General features: G+C 46.9%; 1 protein-coding gene across 1 annotated transcript in view; it reads right to left on the bottom strand.

The window, feature by feature from the left end:
- Positions 1–15,414, bottom strand: part of LOC126485046 (protein madd-4-like) — a 697,683-nt gene that overhangs the window by 355,862 nt on the left and 326,407 nt on the right. The window contains exons 5-6 of the mRNA XM_050108648.1: positions 13,234–13,363; positions 6,647–6,752 (exon numbers count right to left, since the gene is read on the bottom strand). Of these exons, the coding sequence (XP_049964605.1) occupies positions 6,647–6,752; positions 13,234–13,363 (236 nt within the window). The remainder of the gene's footprint in view (positions 1–6,646; positions 6,753–13,233; positions 13,364–15,414) is intronic.

Below are 15,414 nucleotides of genomic sequence, written 5' to 3'. Positions count from 1 at the left end.
TGTGATTCGCCTGTTGCTACTACGGACTAACATGCTTACTGTAACTGAAAATACACTACGTGATCAAAAGTATCCGGATACCTGGCTGAAAATGACTTACAGGTTAGTGGCGTCCTCTATCGGTAATGCTGGTATATGGTGTTTGCCCATCCTTGGCCTTGATGACAGCTTCCACTCTCGCAGGCATAAGTTCAATCAAGTGCTGGAAGGTTTCTTGGGGAATGGCAGCTCATTCTTCACGGAGTGCTGCACTGAGGAGAGGTATCGATGTCGGTCGGTGAGTCCTGGCACGAAGTCAGCTTTCGCAAACATCGCGAAGGTTTTCTATGGGATTCAGGTCAAAGCTCTGTGCAGTTCAGTCCATTATAGGGACGTTATTGTTTTGTAACCACTCTGTTACAGGCCGTGCATTATGAACAGGTGCTCGATCGTTTTGAAAGATGCAGTCGACATCCCCGAATTGCTCTTCAACAGTGGGAAGCAAGAAGGTGCTTAAAACATCATTGTAGGCCTGCGCTGTGACAGTGCCACGTTAAACAACAAGGGGTGCAAGCCCCCTCCATGACAAATACGACAACACGATAACACCACCGCCTCCGAATTTTACTGTCGGCACTACACACGCTGGCAGATGACGTTCACCGGGCATTCGCCATACCCACACCCTGACATCGAATCGCCACATTGTGTACCCCGATTCGTCACTCCATGCAACGTTTTTCCACTCTTCAATCGTCCAATGATTATGCTCCGTACACCAAGCGAGGCGTCCTGTGTGATGGTCTGGATAGATGTCTGCCTATTACACATTACGGCCCTCTTCAACTGTCGGCGGTCTCTGTCAGCCAACACACGAGGTCGGCCTGTACGCTTTTGTGCTGTACGTGTCCCTTCACGTTTTCACTTCACTATCACATCGGAAACAGTAAACCTATGGGTGTTTAGGAGTGTGGAAATCTCGCGTACAGACGCATGACACAAGTGACACCCAATGACCTGACCACGTTCGTAGGAATACATCATTCACATTCGCTTGATTCGACGATACTAGTCTTACCGTTCCTTTTAGTGTCGTATTGCGAAACCGTCGCCGCTGGTGTAGCCGCGCGGTCTGGGCGTCTTGTCACGTTTCGCGCGGCTCATACCGTCATAGGTTCGAGTTCTCCCTCGGGCATGGGTGCGTGTGTTGTCCTTAGGATGGGTTACTTTAAGTTAGATTAAGTAGTGTGTAAGCCTAGGGACCGATGACCTCAGGAGTTTGGTCCCATAGTCCTTACCACAAACTTCCAAATTTGCGAAACCGCCGAATGGTGTTTACATGTCAATGGCACGTTAGATGGATACGCCGTATTCGACGAATATTTACTGTTTGCACGATATACTGGAGAGAATTATTAGAGCATGTGCTCCTATAAGTGCCGAAGTGATAAGTAATACCACTCAATCCACGATAAGAAGATTGCAGCACTTCATGATACCAATGGTCATCAATTCTAACACCTCCTGTAAATGGACGTTCATGCCACCTTATTGACCCTCGTTGACCTTCAAAGACGTTACTGTTAAACATCACTGAATTCAAAAAAATGTGCTCGGGTTTTCAGCCGCGTTAATTGCTTAAAACTACACGAGCTTTCGGCCAAGCACTCCTTGGCCATTGTCAAGTGATACGACTGCCAGTGGGCTGTTGGTGCGCCCTTATATACGCTAGCTGCCGGCTGTGACGTCACTGGTGCCCGTGACATTACCATATATGGGCATGTCTAGAGTCGGCGTTCGATGTGCCCTCTTCAACGGCGCGATCGCTGGATCCCACGCAGCGCTGAGTTGCAAGCCACCGTCTCTATTCAGGGTGTTTGCGGTAATTTTTATTTCAATAGCTTCCTTTATTAAACTGTCCCAGAAGCCGTTAGTGCGAGCCACGACAGAGGTATCGTCAAATTTTATGTGGTGACCGTTTTCTAACGCATGCTCAGCTAACGCAGATTTCTCTGGATAGCGTAGGCGATAATACCTCTCATGTTCTTTCCTGCGTTGTTCCACAGTGCGCACTGTTTGTCCGATGTACTTCTGACCACACTCACAAGGTATTTCGTAGACTCGAGGTGTTGTGAGACCTATTGCTTCTTTAACTGGTCTCAGTAATTGACGGATTTTCGTTGGAGGCCTGAAGACTGATTTGATCTTGTGTCTTTTCAACAGGCGGCTTATCTTGCCCGACACAGAGCCACAGAATGGCAGCAAAGCAAGTTTCTTTTCCTGCTCTGCGTCGGTGGTCTTATTCTGATATTTCCCAGAAATCACTTCTTTTACTTGATGGGCGCTGTAGCCGTTATTCCCGAAAACCTTGCGTAGGTGGCTCAGTTCATGGGGCAGGTTATCGTCGTATGATATTACTTTTGCACGATGCATCAATGTTTCTAATACTGTGCGCTTCTGTGTGGATGATGATGGCTGGTGGTGTGCAGGTACAGGTCTGTGTGGGTGGGTTTTCTGTTGACGCTGTGGTCACCGTAAACGCAATGGGTGCCTTGGCCACAGGGTCTACAGAAAACCCACCCACACAGACCTGTACCTGCACGCCACCATCTAGCAACAAAAAACCAACGTCATATTATGGCCCCCGTTGTCCCATTCAACATTTGTTCCACGTGTGTGTGTGTGAGTGTGTGTGTGTGTGTGTGTGTACACTCGTGTTCATATACAGGGTGAGTCACCTAACGTTACCGCTGCATATATTTCGTAAACCACATCAAATACTGACGAACCGATTCCACAGACCGAACGTGAGGAGAGGGGCTAGTGTAATTGTTTAATACAAACCATACAAAAATGCACGGAAGTATATTTTTTAACACAAACCTACATTTTTTTAAATGGAACCACGTTAGTTTTGTTAGCACGTCTGAACATATAAACAAATACGTAATCAGTGCCGTTTGTTGCATTGTAAAATGTTAATTACATCCGGAGATATTGTAACCTAAAGTTGACGCTTGAAACCTCCGACGTTCAGTTGCGTGTTGTAACAAACACGGGCCACGGTCGCTGAGCAGCATCTGCAGGGACATGTTTACGATGACGACCGTGTTTACGAGTGTGGCTGTAGTGCACTGTTGTGGTTTGGTCTAGCTGTCGCAGTGTCCGCATGTAGCGCTTGCTGCTATTGTTATTCTGCATTCGTCTCCACACGCAGACCAACTGTAGTACACCGTGTTACCAGACGTCTGTGACAGTGTAGTGTTGTAGGAAATGTGACCATGGTGTATTCGAACTCTGAAAAGGCGGAGATGATACTCATCTATGGCGAGTGTCGACGAAATGCAGCTGAAGCCTGCAGGGTGTATGCAGAACGGTACCCGGACAGAGAGCATCCAACGTGCCGCACATTGCTAAACATCTGTCTTGCGCAACCGGAAGTAGCAAAACCACAACTTCTGCAACACGAGCCAAGTAAATATATAGGACGCTGTAGCAGAGGCAGCGAAAACTGCTAAGTCCCAATCAAGGTCATGCACTGCTCGACGCGTAACACACATCTAACACGTACTTACGTACATCTACCGCCAACAGGTATGGTCGTAGCACGCAAACGGGTCCGTAACAGGCCCGTCACAGGAGAAGCGGGTGCAGTTGGTGTGTTAGCTGCTGTTGCCATGAACCCACACATGAGTACACGGGACATTGCGAGAGCCGGTGGACTGAGTCAAAGTAGTGTCATGCGCATACGGCATCGTCACCGCTTTCACCCGTTTCATGTGTCGCTACATATGCAATTACATGGTGATGACTTTAATCATCGAGTGCAATTCTGTCAATGGGCATTAACAGAGAATGCGTTGCAGTTTTACCTGTTTACCGATGAAGTGGGTTTCACAAACCACGGGGCAGTGAATCTACGGAACATGCATTACTGGTCCGTGGACAATCCTCGCTGGCACAGACAGGTAGAGCGACAGCGACCGTGGACTGTAAATGTATGGTGCGGAATCATTGGCGACCACCTCATTGGTCCTCACTTCATTGCAGGGGCCCAAACAGCTGCAACATACATCGCGTTTCTACAGAATGATCTGCCAACGTTGCTCGAAAATGTCCCACTGGAAACGCGTCGACGTATGTTGCATCAGCATGATGGTGCACCTGCATATTCCGCAATTAACACTAGGCTGACCCTTGACAGGATGTTCGACGGGCGTTTCATAGGACGTGGAGGACGCATAAATTGGCCAGCCCGTTCTCCTGATCTTACACCTCTGGACTTCTTTCTGTGGGGTACGTTAAAGGAGAATGTGTACCTTGATGTGCCTACAACCCCAGAGGATATGAAACAACGTATTGTGGCAGCCTGCGGCGACATTACACCAAATGTACTGCGGCGTGTACGACATTCATTACGCCAGAGATGGCAATTGTATGCAGCAAATGATGGCCACCACACTGAACATCTATTGGCCTGACATGTCGGGACACACTCTATTCCACTCCGTAATTGAAAACGGAAACCACGTGTGTACGTGTACGTCACCCCTCATGGTAACGTACATGTGCGTCAGTGAAAAAGACCAATAAAAAGTAGTATGTGTACGCAATGTGCTGTTCCAGTCTCTTCTGTACCTGAGGTCCATCACCGTTCCCTTTGGATCCCTACGTAATTCGGTGCCCTCCGATACACACCATCGAACAGCGGAGGAGTGGTACTCAAGCGTCAACTTTAGGTTACAATATCTCCGAATGTAATTAACATTTTACAATGCAACAAACGGCACTGATTACGTATTTGTTTATATGTTCAGATGTGCTAACAAAACTAACGGGGTTCCATTTTAAAAAAACGTAGGTTTGTGTTAAAAAACATACTTCCGTGCAATTTTTTATGGTTTGTATTAGCAAATTACACTAGCCCCTCTCCTCACGTTCGGTCTGTGGAATCGATTCGTCAGTATTTGATGTGGTTTGCGAAATATATCCAGCAGTAATGTTAGGTGACTCACCCTGTATATAGTTTGCATGGGATCCTCAGTGCGCGAATCCTACTCACGTTTGGCCAATTTTTAAAGATGTTTCCTCTTCATTGCCAAAACTACCCTTATCCCAACGACTACATTTACTCCAATTACTGTCACGATTTAAAACTATAAAAATACGAAAGCTTTGCGCGGGTCCCTGGTTGTCCTTAATTACTAGATCTTTTGGATAGATGAGGATACTGTAGAAGTATGCGAGGACCAGACTGAGCTGCGCTCAACAGCTGGGGCTCCGTTAGCTGAGAGCAGGCAGGGAGCGATACTCAGCACCCGCCAGGGTAGCCGAGAACGCTAAAGCCCGTCTCACACGGAGCAAGGTTCGCCGCAAGTTTGCGAGATGGCGGGCATGCCTGCTGGCTTGCAGGCAAAGGAGCCGGCTATCTTCCATGCCGAAGCTCTCCCACGGTGCAAGATCCTCAGCTAGTTGTGTGGTGATCGGCTGCATGTCGTATCGAACGAAGATTGCTGCTTCAGGTACAGATGTTCAGAGCAATCTGGTGTTTTTAGCTGTTTTGGTGCTAAACGATGCAGAAATGCATGCTAATGAGAGAAGAAGAAAGAAAGAATGGACGAAAAACTGGATTAAGAGGAGAAACGCTGGAAAAGGTGTGCGCTCCATGCTTCATAAAGAGTTGAGGTTAATTCGCATAACACCTACTTTTGTTTGAAAAGTATCACCATTTCATTACTGTTTGATTTTATAAATATACCAATAATGACTGTTATATACGACTTTATTTTATAGGATAGAAGATCGTAAATCCTTTGCAAATTTTATACAAATGGATGTATTGGTATTAGCAAAACGAGTGCCTCTGCACGCAAGTGTTTATTATAATAGTTTGCGCTTTTCACGACGTACAGACACTGTTCTTCCCTATAAGTACATATCAGTGCTTCAATCGCTTCCATGGACCACTGCAGTGCCATTATTTAATAATTATAAGAACTTCCTACCGCTCCTCACAACAGCAGAAAAGCGACTATCAACAAAGGCTTCCCGCCCAAGCTTTCCGCGTCTGACGTCACAAACGAAACGCCTCATGATTGGCCAACGCAGGTAGCACGCAGGGAACCTTGCAAGAAAAATAGCACCGGACCTATCCTAGAAATCTTACAAGGTTCTCAGCAAGGTAGCCCGATAGCAGACGACGGAGCCCGCAAGGTAGCCGCCGCGCAAGCCAGCAAGGAAACTTACAGCGAATCTTGCTCCGTGTGAGACGGGCTTAACGCGCTGCTTCCTGGACTCGGGTAGGCGCGCCAGCCCTGGATCGAATCCGCGAGGGCCGGTGTGCCGGCCAGCCTGGATGTGGTTTTTAGGCGGTTTTCCACATCCTGCTAGATGAATACCGGGCTAGTCCCCACGTCCCGCCTCAGTTACACGACTCGCAGACATTTGAAACACATTCACACTATTTCACGATTTGCACTCGACGCAGACAGTTGGGGTACACTCATTCTGTCCCGGGGGGTACGGGGTGGCGGCAGGAAGGGCATCCGGCCACCCCTTACAATTAACCGTGCCAATTCCGTTGTTGACCCTGCCGACCCTGCGCACAAAGCGGGATGAAGGCAGAAGCAAAAGAAAGAAAGAGAGAAAGAAAGGGAGCGCTACTCACCAGCGTGAGGCTGCCGTTGCCCTCCTGCTGCAGGCAGCGCAGGCCGCGCCGCCGGTGGCCGCTGCCGCAGGTCGCAGAGCAGGGTCCCCAGGGGTCGGGCACCCACCTGCACAGCATGCCGTCACGTGACTACCAGCTGTAACACGCAGCCAGCGCCGGGGCGCGAACGCTGCCCCGTGTCACACACAGAGGACAACAGTTTGTGCCACGACTTTTATTAAACGTATCAATCCACCACGATCGAGGTTTTAGCCTGTTATCTCGTTTTCAAGTGATACCTTACTACGACGTGTGTTCATGCTTCGTTCCTATAAAGAGAACACTGGACATATGTCAAACACACAGCCGAAAAAAATATTACGAAGGACGCCGACGATTTTGATCCGGTGACGACATACGTCACTGGGGGGATAGTAGATGACTGTTAATGGTTTCAACGTCGTCCACCGACTGATAGTATTGTGGCATAACTAGAAAGGCGCTATCTGTGTCTACACTAGTACCGAATGCTCACAGCCAGAAGGCCCAGTGTGGCGCAAACGTGTGAAGCATGCAGGGAATACACTACTGGCCATTAAAATTGCTACACCACAAACATGACGTGCTACAGACGCGAAATTTAACCGACAGGAAGACGATGCTCTGATATGCAAATGATTAGCTTTTCAGAGCATTCACACAAGGATGGCGCCGGTGGCGACACCTACAACGTGCTGACACGAGGAAAGTTTCCAACCGATTTCTCATACACAAACAGCAGTTGACCGGCGTTGCCTGGTGAAACGTTGTTGTGATGCCTCGTGTAAGGAGGAGAAATGCGTACCATCACGTTTCCGACTTTGATAAAGGTCGGATTGTAGCCTATCTCGATTCCGGTTTAACGTATCGCGACATTGCTACTCGCGTTGGACGAGATCCAATGACTGTTAGCAGAGTATGGAATCGGTCGGTTCATGAGGGTAATACGGAACGCCGTGCTGGATCCCAACGGCCTCGTATCACTAGCACTCGAGATGACAGGCATCTTATCCGCATGGCTCTAACGGATCGTGCAGCCACGTCTCGATCCTTGAGTCAACAGATACGGACGTCTGCAAGACAACAACCATCTGCACGAACAGTTCGACGACGTTTGCAGCAGCATGGACTATCAGCTCGGAGACCGTGGCTGCGGTTACCCTCGACACTGCGTCACAGACAGGAGCGCCAGCGATGGTGTACTCAACGACGAACCTGGGTGCACGAATGGCAAAACGTCATGTTTTCGGATGAATCCAGGTTCTGTTTACAGCATCATAATGGTCGCATCGGTGTTTGGCGACATCGCGGTGAACGCACATTGGAAGCATGTATTCGTCATCACCGTACTCGCGTATTACGCGGCGTGATGGTATGAGGTGCCATTGGTTACACGTCTCGGTCACCTCTTGTTCGCATTGACGGCACTCTGAACAGTGGGCGTTACATTTGAGATGTGTTACGACCCGTGGCTCTACCGTTCATTCTATGCCTGCGAAACCCTACGTTTCAGGAGGATAATGCATGACCTCACGTTGCAGGTCCTGTGTGGGCCTTTCTGGATACAGAAAATGTTCGACTGCTGCCCTGGACAGCACATTCTCCAGATCTCTCGCCAACTGACAACGTCTGGTCAATGGTGGCCGAGCAACTGGCTCGTCACAATACGCCAGTCACTACTCTTGATGAACTGTGGTATCGTGTTGAAGCTGCATGGGCAGCTGTACCTGTACACGCCATCCAAGCTCTGTTTGACTCAATGTCCAGGCGTATCGAGGCCGTTATTACTGCCAGAGGTGGTTGTGCTGGGTACTGATTTCTCAGGATCTATGCACCTAAATTGCTTAAAAATGTAATCACATGTCAGTTCTAGTAGAATATATTTGTCCAATGAATATCCGTTTATCATCTGCATTTCTTCTTGGTATAGCAATTTTAATGGCCAGTTGTGTACTTTCCACAACGAGACTTTGTGTCTCGAAAGCTGGCACAAAATCCGACGAGATTCTGGTCGTGTGCAAAGTATGCTAGCGGCAAGACAAAATCTTCGCGATAGCAATGAAAGGACTGTAGATGACAGTACCATTTGCAGCCAGACAACGATGGCATTTTTATGGCTGACGATGTGCCATGTCACCGGGCCACAATTTTCCGCTTAGGACTTGAAGAAAATTCTGGACAGTTCGAGCGAATGATGTGACCATGCAGACCAGCTGACATGCATCACATCGAACATTTCTGGGATATAATCGAGTGTTCACTTGGTGTACAACAGCCTGCACCGGCAGCACTTCCGCAGTTATGGACGACTATCGAGGCAGCTTGACTCAATGTTTGTGCAAGGGGCTTCCAACGACTTGTTGAGTCCATGTCACGTCGCATTTCTTCACTACGCCGGGAAAAAGGAGGTCCGACACGATATTAGGAGGCAACCCATGACTTTTGTCACCTTAGTGTATCAGTCAAACGCCTCTATACTGAAGCACTGCACCCACAACAAAAGAAGTCTACATCCTCAGGAAGGCCGCCGCAACACGACCGAAAGGCAGGACATCTCAGCGTCTTGGCGTTTTCAGTTTTTTATAAGATGAACGCTAGGAAGATTTTAAGGGTAACGACAGGGTGTCGGTCGAAAAAACTCGATTTTTCTTTTATTGCGGAATTCGAATGTGTATACGAGGGTCACTCCAATAGAATTGCACACTATTTTTCTAAAAAAAAAAAAGTTTACATTCTGCATGTGTGAAAGTTTTACAGTGTGTAGATACACCCTTCCCGCTTGTTTTCAAAGTTAGTTCAACCTGTTCCCGTGAGTGGCGCCGTCACAGCATGTCTTCAAGATGGCTGCTACACTTGACGTTCGTCAGAAGCAACGTGCTGTCATAGAATTCCTGTGCTGTGAAACAGAGACAGTGGGAAACATCCACAAGAGGTTGAAAAAGGTGTATGGAGATTCTGCTGTCGATCGCAGTACAGTTAGTCGGTGGGCAAGCAGTTTACGTGATGAAAGCTGGCACGGCAATGTTGAGGATTGTCCTCGCAGCGGCAGGCCTCGTACTGCACACACTCCAGACAATGTGCAGAGAGTTAACGAATTGGTGACTGCTGACAGACGCATCACAGTGAAAGATTTGTCACGCTACGTTGGGATAGAGGAAGGAAGTGTTTGCAGAATACTGAAAGTGTTCGCGTTAAAAAAGGTTTGTGCCAGGTGGGTTCCCAGGATGTTGACAGTGGCTCACAAAGAAACAAGATAACGGTATGTGGCGAACTTTTGGAACAGTACTATTATGCGGAGATGAACTTCTTGGAACAATTGTGACACGTGATGAAACATGGCTCCATCATGTTTCACCAGAGACGAAGAGGCAATCGATGGAGTGGCATCATGCAAATTCACCCAAGAAAAAAAATTCAAAACCACACCTTCTGCTTGAAAAGTTATGTCTACGGTGTTTTTCGATTCCGAAGCACTCTTGCTTGTGGACATGATGCCAAGTGGAACCACGATAAATTCTTATGCATATGTGATGACACTGAAGAAACTTCAAGCTCGACTGAGTCGTGTTCGACCACATCGGCAAAAGCAGGATGTTTTGCTGTTGCACGACAATGCACGGCCACATGTCAGTCAAAACGCCATGGAAGCGATCACAAAACTCGGATGGCCAACACTGAAACACCCGCCTTACAGTCCTGACCTGGTTCCATGTGACTGTCATCTCGTTGGGAAACTGAAAGACTCTCTTCGTGGAACAACGTCTGAAGATGATGACTTCCTTGTGCACGCTGCCAAACAGTGGCTCCAAGAGGTTGGTCCAGAATTTTACCGTGCGGGTGTACAGGTACTGGTTCCAAGATGGCGTAAGGCAGTTGAGAGGGATGGAAATTATGTGGAGAAATGAAAATATTGTTCCTAAAGGACGTATCTACACACTGTAAAACTTTCAGACATGTAGAATAAAACATGGATTAAAAAAATAGTGTGCATTTCTTTTGAAGTGACCCTCGTACATTGAAGAATTATTCCCAAAAATATTATGGGCGAACTCCAAGAACTAATAATTCTGTGAGCGTTTGAAGTCGTGCGTGCATGGCAGGCCTCTTCTTTAGAGAACCGTTTCCGCGCTCACTCTTCCTAATTATACCGATCTTAGTAAACCTGATTTGCGTTGTTCGGGCGGCTGTACTCAAAATGTGAGTGAAAGTTTCAATAGTCTCATTTGGAGATACGCTTCAAAAATAACATCCAGCCGAAGCGAAATTCACAATATTACTTCAAATTTGGCCGTGTGTCTATTCAATGTAGGCCATGGTGCCGAATGCACGTGGAAAATGCCCTTCATATCAAAATCTGCGATTACGTGCGCCGATTCTATGAAGATATAGACGGCAGTAGCGATGCGTTCAGCGACGAAAGGGGCTTTGAGGACGAAAATGAGGGCGTATCAGGTCAAAGTAGCAGAAGGCGGCCATCCACTGGCCAGAGCGACATCGACGATATCCCCTAAGTTTCAAGCTTCGTTCCTTTTCTTGTATGATAAATACTTCTCAAACTTTAAACGCGTCCTTCCCAAAACCATGTTTTTCAGCATGGTGTCGTCGCTCGAGCTACAATTTTCATTGGATTTTAAGGATTTTTGATCTACCTTGAAGCAAACTGAATTTTCTTCAGTTCATCGTAGCCGACTTTTTTATGTTGATGTTTAGTACTTTTTCCACCCAGAAAAGAATGGTGTTTTTTTTTCAAATATCTATAATTTTTCCAAAAGAAATTTTTTTGCAAATCCCTATGATGAACTAACGGATGATATGTTAGCTTCATGTTTCAGATAACCACAACCGGAGTTACAGCGACAGCCGTAGATCTACCACCTTTCAGTGCTACCTCGTGAAAATCCCAATCATACAGTGAAGGTATTAATATTTTTCAATAAAAATAGAAATGAAAACTTCAATGTTTTCTTTACTCATTTCAGCAAACCCCATTTGTCTATTACATTCCAGTACGGAGAAAAAAAATCCTGAATTTGAGCATTACACTAGTGGCCATTAAAATTCCTACACCACGAACATGACGTGATACAGACGCGAAGTTTAACCGAAAAGAAGAAGATGCTGTGATATGCAAATGATTAGCTTTTCAGAGAATTCACACAAGGTTGGCGCCGGAGGCGACACCTACAACGTGCTGACATGAGGAAAGTTTCCAACCGATTTCTCATACACAAACAGCAGTTGACCGGCGTTGCCTGGTGAATCGTTGTTGTGATGCCTCGTGTATGGAGGAGAAATGCATACCATCACGTTTCCGATTTTGATAAAGGTCGGATTGTAGCCTATCTCGATTGCAGTTTATCGTCTCGCGACATTGCTGCTCACGTTGGTCGAGATCCAATGACTGTTGGAGAATATGGAATCAGTGGGTTCAGGAGGGTAATACGGAACGCCGTGTTGGATCCCAACGATCCCGTGTCACTAGCAGTCGAGATGACAGGCATTTTATCCGCATGGCTGTAACGGATCGTGCAGCCACGTCTCGATCCCTGAGTCAACAGGTGGGGACGTTTGCAAGACAACAACCATCTGCACGAACAGTTCGACGACGTTTGCAGCAGCACGGACTATCAGCTCGGAGACCATGGCTGCGGCTACTCTTGACGCTGCATCATAGACAGGAAGGCCTGCGATGGTGTACTCAACGACGAACCTGGGTGCACGAATGGCAAAACGTTACTTTTCGGATGAATCCAGGTTCTGTTTACAGTATCACGACGGTCGCATCCGTGTTTGGCGACATCGCGGTGAACGCACATTGCAAGCGTGTATTCGTAATCGCCATACTGGCGTATCACCCGGCGTGATGGTATAGGGTGCCGGCATTGGTTACACGTCTCGGTGAGCTCTTGTTCGTATTGATGACCCTTTGAACAGTGGACGTTACATTTCAGATGTGTTACGGCCCGTGGCTCAACCCTTCATTGTATCCGTGCGATACGCTACATTTCAGCAGGATAATGCACGACCGCATGTTGCAGGTCCTGTACTGGCCTTTCTGGGTACAGAAAACGTTCGACTGCTGCCCTGGCCAGCACATTCTCCAGATCTCTCACCAATTGAAAAAGTTTGGTGAATGGTGGCCGAGCAACTGGCTCGTCACAATACGCGAGTCTTTACTCTTGATGAACTGTGGTATCGTGTTGAAGCTGTATGGGCAGCTGTACCTGTACACGCCATCCAAGCTCTTTTTGACTCAATGCCCAGGCGTATCAAGGCCATTATTACGGCCAGAGGTGGTTGTTCTGGGTACTGATTTCTCAGGATCTATGCACCCAAATTGCGTGAAAGTGTATTCACATGTGAGTTCTAGCATAATATATTTGTCAAATGAATAGCCGTTTATCATCTGCGTTTCTTCTTGGTGTAGCAATTTTAATAGCCAGTAGTGTATTTTCGTCCGGCACTCTATCGTTCCCATGTAACGGGACTGACCGCGCCGGAGGATGCCTACGTAGAGCGGCGCAGTCTATACGGCAGGCGCGGCTCAACGGCCGTCGGCTGGTACTCACTTTGCCGGGCAGCGGTGCGCGTTGCAGCTGAGGAAGAGGCGCGGCGGCTTCTGGGAGGCGTTGCACAGCTTCTCGTCCGCCTCTGCGCCCGTCACTCGGTTCCGGCACACCGGGCGAGACATCTTGCGCCCTGCGGACAGACACACACGTCACTACCGGGCCACCGTGCACACCCGCTGCCATGCTGTAACAGAGCAGATTAATTGTCAAGTCAGTGGTGAAAAACTCTTTAGCTTGTAATGGTACGTGAATTACGTAACCATTGCGGCGCCTCACCTCAACCTCTCGATACCAGCAATATTCTACTGTGTTTCTGTAAAATGGTTAACATATTTCTGTGACAACATTCAGATTTGATTTCATTAATGTAGAGGTACTTTGATACATCGATATGTTTATATTGCAATGATATTATTGTTATGTGTATTCTTTCTTTTGTCACTATGATCTTTGTCGTACTTGTAACTCTGATTTTTGGGCGCGTAAGCGGTTATTGGAGAGTCAAGTCTTGGTCGTCATGTTGAAAAGACGCAAATTGTAGTCAGTTTATGAAATGTGAACTTTAACAGTGAGGAAGATATTTTCAAGTATGTTTTATATTGTGAACTGATATTGCAACAAAAGTAATAAAAAAGAAGTGTAACTTAAATTCTGGGTGCTCATTACTATTTTACATCATCATTGTTCTAACTTGCAAAAGTTTAATCTTCAAGAATGGTTTATGAAACACATCTATAAAACTTTTGAATATCGCAGAATAACACCTAGGCGTCTTTACATCCGGGCTTGGAACCATCACTACCTAGATTTTCGACGATTGAGCCATGAGTTCACAACAAGACCAGCGAGACCGGCGTGGGAAACACGAAAAGATGAGTGCCTAGTTTATCCATTATTTCATGAAATGACTTTATTAACTGTGCTCTAATGACGCCTGCCACATAATATAACTTTGTTGTTGCCCAAAAATGCAATATTTAGTAGCGTGAGCAACACTACAATCATATTTAATTTTTGACCTTTATTGTGGTAGGGTTCTTAGAAGCTCCACGATGGAAATCTGTTTTATGAGGTACAGAGGAACCGCGTTTACTCGGCATTTATTAATCTGGATATCCGAATCACCCTGATCATTTTCCTTAATTAGAGAAACTTACAGTGCCGGGTGCATCAAAAAGAAAGAACATACTTTATTTGGTTCTTACTGACAAATTTTGAAAGGTAGAAACACTTTGCGCATGTCACTGGGTAGACGAAGGTTTGAAGTTTTGGCACAGCTGTGCTGTTGTGTGTTTATAGGAACACCACCGGAGAAATTATTTTGTCTTCGTTGATCCATTATGGATCGTGGGGCGACGGCTGGCATGAACTTCTCGATGCAATAATTTACCAACAGCCATATGTATTGTAGAAATTTTTTTAAATTTTTGAACTTATATGTGCTACCAGTTTCGGCATTGCATTGATGCCACCTTCAGGCCCCTGTACAATGAGTAGAAGAAATGTACTATTATAAAAAATTTATAAAAAAAATATAGAACATACGTTAACAATTGACAGGTATCATGTTAACTATGTAAGTGGCTCAAAGAGATATATTGTATATCATTAAAACTACGGCGCCGGCCTCTTTGCTACTATTCCCTTTGCTTCTCCTTCGCCGGCCTTTCTTATTTTCTGCTGCAGTCTTTACCGACAGGGGTGGTTCAGGCAAACTGATCTGTATCCGCTCCTGCGTCTCACACTGCTTGGTTTCAGAGGTGGCTGGCGCATCGCTGGTATCCAGCGGTAACTGTCCCGGCGAGGATGATGGGGCAGAATCGACGTCCGTCTTACCGCGAATGCCTTTGGCACTGCATCCCACCTGAACTGGCATGCCAGCCGGAGTGGCGGAGCGGTTCTAGGCGCTACAGTCTGGAACCGCGCGACCGCTACTGTTGCAAAATGGTTCAAATGGCTCTGAGCACTATGGGACTCAACTGCTGAGGTCATTAGTCCCCTAGAACTTAGAACTAGTTAAACTTAACTAACCTAAGGACATCACAAACACCCATGCCCGAGGCAGGATTCGAACCTGCGACCGTAGCGGTCTTGCGGTTCCAGACGCTACTGTTGCAGGTTCGAATCCTGCCTCGGGCATGGATGTGTGTGATGTCCTTAGGTTTAAGTAGTTCTAAGTTG

Source organism: Schistocerca serialis, chromosome 6 (genome assembly GCF_023864345.2).
Source record: "Schistocerca serialis cubense isolate TAMUIC-IGC-003099 chromosome 6, iqSchSeri2.2, whole genome shotgun sequence".
Lineage (NCBI taxonomy): Eukaryota > Metazoa > Arthropoda > Insecta > Orthoptera > Acrididae > Schistocerca > Schistocerca serialis.
This window is presented reverse-complemented; position numbering and strand designations above follow the sequence as displayed.